Source organism: Megalops cyprinoides, chromosome 16 (genome assembly GCF_013368585.1).
Source record: "Megalops cyprinoides isolate fMegCyp1 chromosome 16, fMegCyp1.pri, whole genome shotgun sequence".
NCBI classification, from domain to species: domain Eukaryota; kingdom Metazoa; phylum Chordata; class Actinopteri; order Elopiformes; family Megalopidae; genus Megalops; species Megalops cyprinoides.
The window spans coordinates 26,019,978-26,033,680 of record NC_050598.1 but is presented as its reverse complement, the minus strand read 5'-3'; the positions used below and the strand labels follow the sequence as shown (position 1 = coordinate 26,033,680).

The window sequence follows — 13,703 nt, the reverse complement described above, 5'->3', positions numbered from 1 at the left end:
TACACAGATCACTGTTTTTTTTTTTTTACATTCACTTATACAGCTGAATATTTACGGAGGCCATTCTGAGTTAAGCACCCTGCCCAAATGGTACAGCAGCAGTACCCCAGCGGGAATCAAACCTCTCGATTATATGCCTGCTCCTTATCACTGTGCTAAAATGCTGCCTCACACATCATTCCCCCTCTCCCCCGTCACCTAGCTGTATTCCATGAGCTAAACCCACCTGAGGTCAGTAACTTAGCAGCTCTCTCTCTCAGGTCCTCTTTCTCTTTCACCCCCCCCCCGGGCTTGCTGCCTTAGTCAGTCAGTCAGTCAGTCAGTCAATCACTCACTCACTCAACCCCCCCCAGGCTTGCTGCCTCAGTCAGTCAGTCACTCGCTACCATACTCTCCGTCTTTGTTGTCCCTGTTCCCAGCGCGAGGGCCCTGGTGGTCCGCTGTGGAATGCGGCAAGCCGGGGGGGGGCGGTCAGAGGGAGGGGGTGGGGGGCACCCCATTGTTCCCCCCCCCAGTGTGTCCACCCCCCGCAGGTCCGACAGTCGTGGGGTGGGGTGGGGTTGGGGCGGTGGGGATCAGAGCCGAGAGTTGGGAGAGACAGGCGGTTGGGAGATCAGCATGGGTCACCGACCGATACAGCAGCACATCGCTGCATTGTGGGGGGGGTGGGTCGCTGTTCTGCTGCTTACTGCTCAGTCTGTCTCTTCTCTGCCCTTCCTCTACCCTGCCCTTTTTCACCTACGTCCAGCCTGAACCCAAGCAGTACTCTGAGAGGTAAGAGATCAGAGTTGAAGCAAAACACACACACACACACACACACACACACACACACACACACACACACACACACACACAGACAGTTCCTAAACCACTGCCACCTTAAAGCAGCCACACAGGGGTCCGAAAACCTCTTCCCATCAAACAGGTGTGTGGTGCAGCCCCTCAGAATGTGGGCGCTGACCAGGATAGTGGCTCAGTGGAGCAACAAGCCAAACAGCGATTTTCCCAGCAGAACAGTCTGAGAAACAGCTGCTGCTACCACAAAAGTCACCCAACACAGGCTGGCCACGACACTGCTACAGCCACCCAACAGCTACAGTTACCCAACACAGCCCAGCTGGCCCACTGCTTTGGTTCTCCCAACACAGCTCAGTCACCCCACATAGCCCTGCCCCCCAACTCTGCACAGCCAACCCACAGCTACAGAAAACTGATGAGACTCCAGACTGATTGTTGCCATGCAAAATACTGTCCAATACAATTCAGGAAGGTAAAGTATTCTCTTCTCCTGGACACCAGTTTTGGTAATAAAATAAAACAAACCAAAAAAAAAAAAGACACACATGCCACCCAGGGACTATCAGACTGACCAGCAACTGAACTTTCACTTTCTTAGGTGCTAAAATAAACTTGTAATAGTGAACATCACACTCAGTGTTTATCTGTCGTCAACCACACAATCCCTCCCCTGGTCAATTTTATTTCCTCTGGTCTCGATTCTAAATCTTTTGGGCAGCCCTGTTTTCGGGATAATAACGTTTGGCCTAAACTGGAGTAGAATGTAGTTTGGTGTATAGCGCAACATGTTTGCTTCAAACATTTTCTACATTTCTTCATCTCAATGTATAATAGTTCAAACGGCCATAGCTTGTGATCTTTTCAAGTAATAACTTCCCAGAACTTAACCATAACATGTTTCAACATATAGAAAGTACATCAAGAGGGTTTTGATGACCAGACGGACATATGCTGCCTTTGAAATGTCTACGTGACATGAGCGTGTCCTTGAATGACAGTGTAGGCCTACACATAAAGGAAAAAAGGCTTTGGCTCCAGGTGTAAATTAGCTGGGTGGTGAAAATCTCATCTTAAAATGTGAGGTAGACTCCAACACAAAACCCAAAGACCAAAATGTAAACAAACCCAGTCCACATTGTTCAGCATTGATCTTGGGCTTTTTCCCCATGCTTTTCAGACCTGTGTGAGTCCTCTTTGCCACTGCAAGGAGGCGCAATTACCACAGTTTGTGCCACGAATTTACAGGCACACGAAGGACTGAAACACCAATATAAGACCTCCTCTATTTGTCACAACGGTAGAAATAGCAGGCTGAACAAAGAGAGCGGGATTGCAGATGGAAACTAACGTTAAACTGGAGACGCAGCGCAATTATGTTATTAGCAGCTATGAGTGTAAATGTTGACTCTGTAGTGCTTATCAGACCATTGAGTTGTCGTTGTCTCCAGTGCGGGTCAGTAGTTATTGGCCGTTGACGCTATCGATTTTTTTCAAGCCACACGCGCCCCGGGCTGAAGCGGTTCATCAGCTGATGTTTTCCCATGCGCAGGGAGTCAGATCGGCCGAGCCCACGCCGATCGTTGCAGAGGAAATCCATGTCACACTACCTATGGAGAGGGGTTGGCAGAAATCTGGTTTGAATCAGTCTTCCCCAAGAGTGTTGGCCTCTCTTTTCCCTTTCAGCTTTCGGGGGGAAAAAAAGGAGGGATTTAAAAAAATACACCCTGCCTTCCACATGCAACACAACATGAAACAAACCCCTGCTGAACGAACTGTTGCCAGACTATTTAATTAGTCAATATGTGAAAACTTTATAACAGACAGTGCTTTAAAAAAATGTACTGGGGGACCACACCTGATTTGCAGCCAGTTATCAAGAGCTGGACATGTGTGTTCCACTTTCCCCTATGCCTTATCTAATCGCGTGAATGTCACCACAACAACAAACCCTCTTTAAATTTACTTAAACACGCAGACGAAGTGTACAAGGCCAACACTAAACCCCAGAGCGGGGACAGGCCAGCGTTCGCGGCTCCGGAACATCAAACTGCTCGAAGAATCCCCCGAGCTGAGATCACGCCAGCTCCAGGTTTCAGTTTTTATGGCACAATTTGATTATTCACAGGATGATCCTGGAGGGGGGGGGGGGTAAGCCCCTTTCCTGTCTTTGATCCCCTCCTGTGTCCCATACCTGAGCTGTGATGCAAGGCTGAGCTGTCAGCGTAAACCAAAACAGATTTCGTACGGGAGGGGAGGGAGGATCGCAGCGCCGCCACCCGCTCGCCGCCGCCCCCCGAATGAGCAGCTGTTGACGTGACCGATACCGATCTGGTCAGTTTTAGCCGCTCTTTATGAGCCTTTCAAAGCAAAGGTCCCCCCCGGCTCCACCGCGGCTCTCCACACAAACGCGCGTGTCTCAACAGCGGTGGGAATTAGGGCCCCGTGCTTCTCTGGCAGCAGGGCAGGCCCTTCTCTCCTCGCCAAGCTGCAGAGCGAAGGCTGGCGAGGTTCAGTTCCGGCCCACAGTGTGGTCCTCCACGGCGCTCCGCTACATTAGCGGCAACGAGGACAGAGCAGATCCCAGAGGCCTTCTCAGGGGTAATCATGTGGTCGCCCCCTTGTTAAGATTCCAGTAAAAAAAAAAAAAAAAAAAAAAAAAGAAACACTTTCCCAAACCACAAATTGCCGCATACCAATGACATGACTGCAATACACAAGAAAATGGTCAGATTTTTTTTTCCCACATCATACTGGGAATACGGTGAATGTTGTTTCCGTTCTTGCACCGCAGACATCTGCCTGATGGGAAATCACACGTTCATTCACCTGTGGAGGCCAGAAAGGTCCTTGCTGAGAGGATGAGCCTTAGAGCCTCATTCTGAGAGACTGGTGCACGGATACATGATCCACTGAGACTGTGAAGTTGAAAATGCGTAATACTTGTGTGTGTCAACAAAAAGGTATACATGGGATTGTGTCCTCAATGCATTCCGCCTGAGAGTACTGATTTTAAACTTACTCACTAGGGATTCATGAAGTTCATGCCTTTGTCCCATAATATCACTGCTGTTGAAACAAACACTTCAAATCTTCCAGCAGTAGAAATCTTACTGTTAGTGCCACCCCTCACAGTCTTAATTGCAGAGTAATAAAGACATGGCAGAGATCCTCTTACCTCTACACCGCAAGCTAAAACAAAAACACTTGTGGTTTAAAAGAGCACTGTTTGGGGCCTGTCTGCAATCTGCTGTACATTTCTTGAACATATGATTAGCGCCAACAATTCCAGGAGAAGATGGCATCTAAATACATGCTGCTATTTTTACGCTTTGGAAGATCTTTTTTTCTGTCAGAACACGCCAATTGAAAATTCTTCAGAGTGAATAAATAATTATACCTTTGCTGATTAATCTCTGAAGAAGCGAAAGAGTGGAAGAGAAGTGTTTAATTACGACCATACCCCTGCTTTCAACGAAAGCTACAGCACACTGGGACAATTCAGAACGTGTTCATACAGAAAGTCACATTTTAACAAACCAGGTGACATGTGGCACTTCTGAGGGCCGGCGTCAGGGAAATGACGCTGGCATAATTACTTTTGGGCTCTTTTCTTCCAAGCAACAGTAAACTGTTCTCCACTGACAGGACTATTGTCTTATTTCACTTGCAAAGGGAACCCTCCAAACAGCAGTGCACCCTTTAACTGTCTCTGGATCAGCTATTGCAGGCGCTGTCGGCGTGCGACTTGATTGCTTAGGCAAACATTGCAGAGACACACATATGGAGAACGGCACGCAAAGTCACTATAAACCTCATGAACCAAGTGCCTTAATGATACTCGTATTTTAGACAACATCAACAAAGTCTACCGTCTCACACTGAAACAATAACAAAGACAAATACTGAAATACTGAACTACAGTCACGAATAACTCTGATGATGGCGTACAAGGGTGAAATAAAACTGGAGTTCAGCTTGTGAGAAGCAGCCACAAGGACTGACACAGTAGCACTTTGAATGCAAGTATTTTGACCTCAAACAAAACGATCCACAGTGAAACACACCCCTATGATCGATTTGTAAATCTGAAATGCCACTTTGCCATTTGCAATGTTATAATGTGTAATGATATTCAAAAATGGTACTCGTCCATGTCCAACACTATGTTTCACATCACAGGGAAGATTCAGCTATTTGGGCTCTTTACACAGCCTCCATTCAGCTAACGACAAAAAAGCACTTTATGGAGAGGACAAACGCATTACGCTTTAAAGTTTAACTTCATCAAGTTAAGGAGTTCTGCATTACCGGTGGGCGCCGGTTTGGCAAATGAACTTGAGTGATTACGGGATTCAGGGAGGCTTAAACGGGGAAGAGCTGAGCAGCGGAGGCACCCTTGGAGACGTGTAGAAAGGAAACCGGTTGTGTATATATACTATGTCAAGGCTGTGGCGACCTGACCCACTTCTTACGTTTCTGACAACGGCGGCGAAAGTTTCGCATGAAACCTTCAAAACCGCTCGCACAGTATGAAATGGCTTAGTGATGCTTTCGAGAAAGACAACAAATTGGGACAACGCGATTCGACTTCGACTTGAACACATCCAGAATGTGTTTGTAAACCCTCCTTTATACACGCTTACAGTGCCCCCCCAGAAACTCGAGCACCGATTCCGCAATGGAGAGGGAGGAGGGGGAGAACTCGAAGTATGCGAGGCACTGTAAAGAATTCCTTTAAATCTTTCCCCCCTCACTCACTCCTCCCACTCCGCACCCCCGACAGAACGGCCTAAACTATTAAAAGAGGGCCCAAAGTGTATCAATTCCTCTGCGATTTTGTGTACATAAAACAATTACGAATTAACAAATCGTGTCCTCGGGCTACAGTTTCTCAGGTGGCTGAACGAAAAAAGGCGAGAAAACGCCATACGACTCCCTGCAACACCTCAACTTTTACACGCAATTTACTTGGCCATTACGGCCTACCAAGAAAGGTTACAAATTTCATACAATGCATTCAAGTTACTCCAATACCTAACATATTAGAAACCCTCTTCAAACACCTATGTTCACGCGGTAGTTTCTCAAAACCCCTAGCCTACTCAAAAGGCAAGCGACGTAAGACAGCATTTGCAAAACAACTCCGGTTTCTTCCCACAGAAGGGAATAGCTTATATTATAGTACTGTAATTATTTATTGCTTCAGTTCCTGTTGCTATAAAACTGCTACAATCGTTTCCTGATCCAATAAACTTCACAAATATTGTTTCCACGCGGTCAATCAAACAGTTCAGCAGACTTGATCATAAAGTTATCAAAATGTTCAAACCGGTTATTAAATGGTTTGTTGATGGGCAAGCTCTTAGAACAGTACAGCCGGGGGAATCTCAAAACTTCTTGTGGAATCCGTGTTTCGTGTAAAAAGATTAAAGAAAACAATGTAGCTCGTAACTGTTTTTCACTGTTGCCACAACAATTGACCAAACTACCTTCATGTAAAAAAAAAAATAAACCGTATACCGTCAGCGTTGTTCTAAATTCAGCTAATAAAATAAGTCACTTACGCGACAGAACAAGTTATGTCCGGGAAAAGAATGTAAGAGCAGGTTTCACAAAGGCGCAAAGATAGCCTAGTAATCGTAATGAATTACAATTTATGGACATTTCTCAAAACATACATTGACCGCTAGCCAGTTGCCAGCAAATAGTTTGGGATGGTATCTTCCGTTAAATAACCTACAGGATGCAAAAATTAATCTGTTACTGGTAAAGACATTCCAAAAATTGCGTGATCCATATAACTGCGATACAGAAAACAAGGTGGACTCAAGCCTTCACTTAAAAGTGAGAAAACCAAAGACATTATGAAAAAGTACACAAAGACTGCTTCATCGCACTCACCGTTCACTCCTTGGTTGGGAACATCATTGAGGTTGAAACCTTTGGAACTGTACGCTAGTCGGACTTCATTGCAGCTTTTAGACTTCGGCTCAGCCGCTGCCGAGGCAAAAATCACGGCCAATGTGCAAACTACAGACAACACTGTTATCCTCTTCATTTTTGATAGTTAAATAAGACAAGAGTTGTAATAACGAGAGGTTACAAATGTTCAACGTTTAAAGAGATTTTCAACTCCCACGCTGGGTTTCCTCATGGAGCAGCGTTGTTACGGCTCGTTCCCTGTTTTCCCTTGCGCTTCGCTGCTGAACTAAAGTTAAGTTAGCAAGTTTGTTGATTAGCTAACTCGCTAACTGAACTTTTAGTATACAGTGCTTGGGCCTTTGTGAACCTTGGCTGTTCTGTACAAATTACTGTTAAAATATGCTATGCCTTCAAAAGAAAATGAGCAAAAGCAAAAACCGCCAGCTGTCCGAAAACTTTTCCCTTTCAAGTGTTCCTTTCTTCTTAGTTATTTGTAAAGTGTGCGCGTCGTTCCACAATTCCCCTGTAAAAATAGAGGCAAACAAAACATTGGAGTAAAAACTTCTTTAAAAACTCAGCTGAAAGTCTTTTGTTTGTTTTGGTTTTTAATCGCGGGCGAAATCAGCAAAGTTGAATTAAGTTTCATGTGTAAAGCTGCATCCAAAGCCAGCTCGGGTTGGACTGTGATTAAAATGACGGTAAAAACTGAAATGAGAAGGTTGCTAAAAGTTTCCCCCTTTCTCTCTCTCTCTCTCTCTCTCTCTCGCCTTGGTTCAGACGGGACCCTACGACTGTGAACGTCGTGTGTTGGAGTCCGAAGGCTGTGAGCGCGGCGAGGTCTCGGCGGACTGCCAGAGTTGCGAGATCACGCAATGGAGTCCTGGACAAAGAGCCGGTCGCCTGCAATACCTGGCATGGAGCATGCAGTTCGTCTGGAACTGGGGCTGGAATAGTCGGTGTTTTTATTTATTTAATAACTTCAATTATTTTCTGTTGAACGCAGACGTCATACAAAATAACACAATATACATGAAAGAAAAGAAAACAGCAAATCAGCAGACAGGTATGATTTTCTTATTGCAAGGCCATCACAGTAAAATAAATACATAGGAAAAAGCTGAGTGGAATAAATTCAGCAATACCCAAAAGAACAAGTACAGTGGATTTACTGCACACCCAACATTCAGCACCAATGAGTGTCAATGTAAACGTTTTTTGTTGTTTTACTTTTGTTTTTCAAAAAAAAAAATCATATCAAGAATGGTTATATGGTCACATGTTATGTTTCATAGTCATAGTCAGGAGTCAAAGTGGTGATGTTTCCCTTAAAACGTGTTCCTTTTTCAGTTCTTTTAAGTAGAACACTTCTTACTTCGAGCCCAGAATATTGTTGTACATAAACAAAAAAAAAAAAAAAAAAAAAAAGAAATGCCTGTCAATATTTTCATGTCCGTTTGATGAAAACGCTTACCTGCCATATTTGTTGAGCCGGCATTTAAAGACAATCCTATTGTATGAGAAACGTTTATGAGCGATATCTACCGAATGTAATTGGTGAAAACATACTTACCGCGCCTACGGTATATGGAAGAGTCCAAACTCTTACATAACAGTGTTATTGAATACCTTATCAACAACAGAGATGACATTAACTGAAACCTTTTCATAACTGGCCAGAGATGTCAGCTGGTATACATACATTGTCCTTTCATTGTGTTCATATTCCAATGGAAACAGTGTCAAGGACAATGTTATTTTTTTAGGTAAGAAGGAAATATAATACTTATTCAGGAAATCAGTGTAGTCCTATATGTATCACTGGCTATTTGTAATGAATGCGCTGAGAAGTAAGAGGTTATGGCATCTATTCTGACATTTCCAAGCTTTTGAAAATACAATTTTGCTACTATGTTCCACATAGTATGATTTTGTCAGATACCTGGTGATGCAATTGATTTAATTAATTTTACTAAACATTAAACATAAAATATCACACATTTGCTCCACTCGTTAAAGAAGGCAGTGACTTGACCGTGACTTCTTTTTTTGATGAATTTTCTCAAAAGCTGTACAAACGTTTATGCAACGCAAAACACATTGAGTGGAATCTCTTATGATAATAAAAGTGTGGATGGACGTGACCCCCTGCTTTAAGCAAGACTTAAGAATCTGTCTTGCCAGATTCCCCCCGGCTGTGTGCGATGCCCACGGCTATGTCCCGTGTTTGTTCGTGTTAAAATTGTTGTCGTTTTCCCTGTTCCTTGTATTGATTTTTGGGAGAAGCATTGGTCAGCTTCTTACACATATACTGATACTTTCAGAAAAGTGCGTAACACCAAATGGTAACTCCATTTTGAGGAATATATCGTCAGCTAATTGTGATATTTTAATTCTGTGTCATGACGTCAAATTAAAGTAATTTTGGGATACTGCGTGACGTCACTGCCAGGTTACCTTGGAGCTGTCAACAAAAGAACGACCTTGGCGAACACCTCCGTTTTAACATCAACTCCAGAAGATGTTTCATGGAAAAGTTGAATAGCGCTGCTCTCCCCTTTACAAACTACTCTAATTCCTTTAGTTGTACAAATAACTGAAGAAAAAAAAACTCACCACACGTGGAAAAAATAAAATCACTGATCACAACGTCATATGCTTTCCGAAAAAGTAAGAATAAGATCTATTCTAGGAGATATCATTAACTAATTCATTATAGTCATCTAAGTCTAATTATAGTGGGGCATTTTTAAAATATGACGACTTTTAATTAAGCCTGACTGGACCTCATTGCTTTCTTTTAAATTGTAAAAAATCTATGTTGTAATGAGCAGCTCAGCTGCGGTTGGAATCGGAATTTGTAAATATGGACTGGATTCCCGGAATGGATGCACTCATTGATTTATGACGCCCAGTTCTTTTCGTTCAATAGATTGAGTAATATTATTTCTTCTTTTTCATTTTCCATTGCGCCATACAGACACATTGGTACACATAAGGTGGAAAAATAGATGGAAACTTTGACATAAGCAGTCCATTTCCCGTGGGTTTTTAGTGTCTACAGTGTATATATAGTTGAACTATGACCTGTGACCCAAATTAGTGATGTAGACTTACTAGGCTATTGAATGACCCCTGACTCACTGACCCTCCACCCCAAACAACTGGACATTTGCTGACCCTGCTTCCATTTACAGCAACAAGTGGCACACACAGATTCACACACCAGAGCCGCAACATACAAGTGAAGTCGATCATTTCAAAAGGAAACCCCAGATGCGCTGTAACCATGAAAGCACAAAATGAACATGCACAAACACGAAAGACTCTAGCAGGCACAATCAGCCGCTGACACAAATTCAGCTGCATCTGGAGGGGTCTGAGAAAGTTACACGGGAAAAAAAAAAGTCTCTCTTAGGATAAGTTTCAACACAGTCACTCCATCTGGGACAACGGTTAAAGAGGGAGGGCCGGAATCCCAGCCATTCCTGCGTTTTGGGAGGCAGGTCGAACATCTCACTCCAAGGATGGCAGCTCGCTATGACAACAGAGCTCTGAGGCTGAGGTTTATGGGGACGGCCGCACAGCCGGGCAGAGTGTAATTAAAGAGGCAATCTGGCTGAGGTTTCGGAGCGCGCAGTCTCTAGTGAATGATGAGAGCTCTGTGTGTGTGTGTGTGTGTGTGTGTGCATGCATGCCTGCGTGTGTGTATGTGTGTGCGGATGAGGAAAAGATGGGGTATGAATGCTAAGGTTAGTACAGGATGGGTAGGGCAGTGGTTTGTGCAGACATTAGGAGGGAATCCCAAAAAAGGACAAGGGGGAGTATTAATTGTTTGAGATGTTTTTTTTTTTTTTGTTATAGCTGAATGCACTGAGTTGGAACAATGTTTTACACATCTCCAAGGATTCATTTTTTTCAGTGGTATGAAGGGCTCATAATCCAAAATTTGCCATTGCCATTACACAGGCGAGGTGCTGTTTTTGTACCCCTAAAAAAACAGGCACTCAACCTGTTTCCTCTGTAAAAATATTCAGCTGTGTGATGTAATCCGTGTAAGCCATGTAAGCCATGCTGGCTGTAATAAACAATAATTTGGGTCCCAGTTTGTTTCCCTGTTCATTTAGAAAAAAGGAAGATTGGAGAGATAAAGAGCAATCGAGAGAGAGAGAGAGAAAGAATGAGAGATGAGGGAAAGAGACAACAAAATATAACAGGAAGAAATGTGGGTGAAAGTGAGGGATGGAGGAAGAGGGAAACAGAGAGAGAGAGATAACAAGAGGAGTAAATGGCTTTTATCTATGCTTTTTCAATAAAACTATTTCAAGTGGCACTGATTATTTCTGTGATTTATTTGCTTATCATGAATGGACTAGGGATTTGATATCTTTATTAACATTATTAACACAAAGCACAAGTTAGAGTTTCAACCTCAATTTGTCTTGATTTAGATACTGCATGGTTTTAACCCTCTTCTCTGTCAAACAACTGAATAGTATCTGTATGCATGGTTTTCCATGCATGTAACTACCAGAGCAACATATTCTCTCTATGGCCACAGAAACTGATGCATGTGATGGTGGTAGCGATTTTGAGCTCCTAAACAGACCTCAGGACGCTGATGCTTTTGTCTTTCTGTTTTGGTTATGACATAAAACACAACATCTCTTGGCTGGTCATTGCTAAAATGTTTTTTTTTTTTAATTAAAGTCAAAGGGTGCTCTTGCATCCTTTACAAGGATTTCCCCAAATGTATCCAGTTGTGGAGGTAAATCTTAAATCCCCCAAAAATGAATCTTTGCCTTTTAGCGCAAGAAGCCAGATTGTGCTTGGGACTTGCTGAGACTTGTAAGCGTGTGCAAGACAGCATGTGTGTGGTTTGGGGAGAGCACTCAGCTAAATGACATTCTTCCTATTGTATCCCAACATTCCACAGCTAGTCCCTTTCATTCTGTGCAGCTGCGGCTGGGAGAGCCAGCAGCCAATGGGAAGCTTGTGGGGAACACTAGGGAAGCCAGTAGCCAATAGGAAGCTTAGGGGGAAACACTGGGAGAGCCCTGCTCTTGAGAGTGGGTGAGCCAGTGGACTGATGTTACTTTCAGCAGTACTACAAAAGGTGCAAAAAATGGCCCTGCAGGGTTGTGAACTCCTGACAGTGACAAAGCGTATTTAGCCTTGTCTGTCTCTGCCCTCACAAAGTGTGTGTAATATATACATACACATACACACATTGTGAAAGATTTCAAAAGATGACTTTCTCTGACTAGTTAAGTTCATTTTTTTAGTTTTTTTTCAGTATATGCCACAGTGATATCGTACAAAAGATAACAAAGAAAAACATAAATCTGAGTGTATTTATTCATTGTATTTCATTGTCTCAAACCCCACATGAGAAAACTGCACGGCCGAAAAGTACAATTTTAACTCCCGCACATGTAAACAATCATTTTGAATGCTAATGCCTTTGCCTCCCCATCAAAGGAGCTTTCATTTTTGTTCAAACTTTGATGGAGTTTGGAGTAAGCCTAAGTCTGGGTATCAGCTGGCATGGCTCAGTTCAGTGATATAAATAATGTAATTTGTGCAAGTTCATTATCAAAACGATCTTTGCCATTGGCTGTGGCTTGATTTTGCATTTATAGTCTCCCAGCACCACGCTAAAACTTGAAAATCTCTGACATGCGGGATAATAACATTGTTTATTGCAGACACCTGTTTCAGAGGACATACATAGCTTACCATGTACACAGCAACATAATACTGAAAGATAATTATTTAACAATGACAATAAGTACTTCACTTCAGGTCACAATAGCAGTGTCACTGGGATTTGAACTCACCACCATCCAGTGCCTTAACCAGTACCGTTACAGTGATCCAAACAAAGCTGTTCTCATCCCTCTGACCTCACTGACCTTAAAAACCAGGTCAGTCACTATGATAGCTCCAGGTGAGAAAAAGAAAGTGGCACAGCGGACTATTAAAACAGTTAGAATGTTCTGTGCACCCCCCCCCCCCTGCCCCCCAACTCAAACTCAATCCCACCACGCTGGAGTGAGGCCCATAATAATACCTTAAAGACAATATCCAACCTTTGCATTTCAATAGCGGTGTTGTTTGCCGGCTCTCTACAATCCCATTAACATTCAGTGTCTATCTAACAGGTTGTGTCAGCTGCTTTGCTCTCTAAGGCCACTGTTTGCTCACTTTACTGATAAATGGAATCTCTTTAGCACTTTAGAGGTGATGCTCACAGCTGGATCCAATGGAAATTGACCTACAATGGGGGTGGGGGGAAGGGGGGGTTATGTATGATAGGACATTACATTATATTATTTGCTCAGCAGACAACCTCACTCAACTTTCATAGCTTGTGGCCTTGTAAAGGGTACCTATAAAGGTACAACAGCAGTGCCCCACTTGGGAATCAAACCAAACAACCTTTGCGGTATGAGTCCTGCTCCTTAAACAGCATGTGACTCTGCTCTACAAACTATATATGCAGAATTGAAATTGAAATTGGCTACATGCACTACTGAGGGCAGGTAATAAACACAGTAAATGTGGATGAGGTAGAAGGAGTAAAAGTGAATGCGTTGCCAAATGGAGGACGTGTGAATGCAAGCACTCACCTTGATGTACTTCAGCTACAGCTGTGAGTGCCTGTGTCTGACACTTAGGCGATACAGAGGGGGTTGAAGTGTAAATATTGCCTGGAGGGTGTCAGTCCTTAGCCCCGCTCAACTAAAAGAGCTCCCTCCACTGGTGGGAGTGGGTATTACTCATGACCGGGCTTCAGAACCTTTTGCGAGCGTGTGTGTGTGCGTGCATGTGTGTGCGTGCGTGTGTGTGTGTGTGTATGTGTGTGCGTGTGTATGTGTGTGCGTGTGTGTGTGTGTGTGTGTGTGTGTGTGTATGAGAATGTGTGAAAGATAGCAAATCCGTCACATAGACAAAAAGAACACAAAACTGGAAAAGGAAATAAC

At 43.4% G+C, this 13,703-nt stretch overlaps 1 protein-coding gene across 1 annotated transcript in view; it reads right to left on the bottom strand.

Annotated features, from left to right (window-relative positions):
* LOC118791341 (glypican-4-like) overlaps window positions 1-7,576 on the bottom strand; it is a 35,249-nt gene extending 27,673 nt beyond the window's left edge. Inside the window, exon 1 of the mRNA XM_036548662.1 lies at window positions 6,700-7,576. Within this exon, the coding sequence (XP_036404555.1) occupies window positions 6,700-6,856 (157 nt within the window). The 5' untranslated portion in view covers window positions 6,857-7,576. The remainder of the gene's footprint in view (window positions 1-6,699) is intronic.
* Between the last annotated feature and the right edge of the window lie 6,127 nt (window positions 7,577-13,703).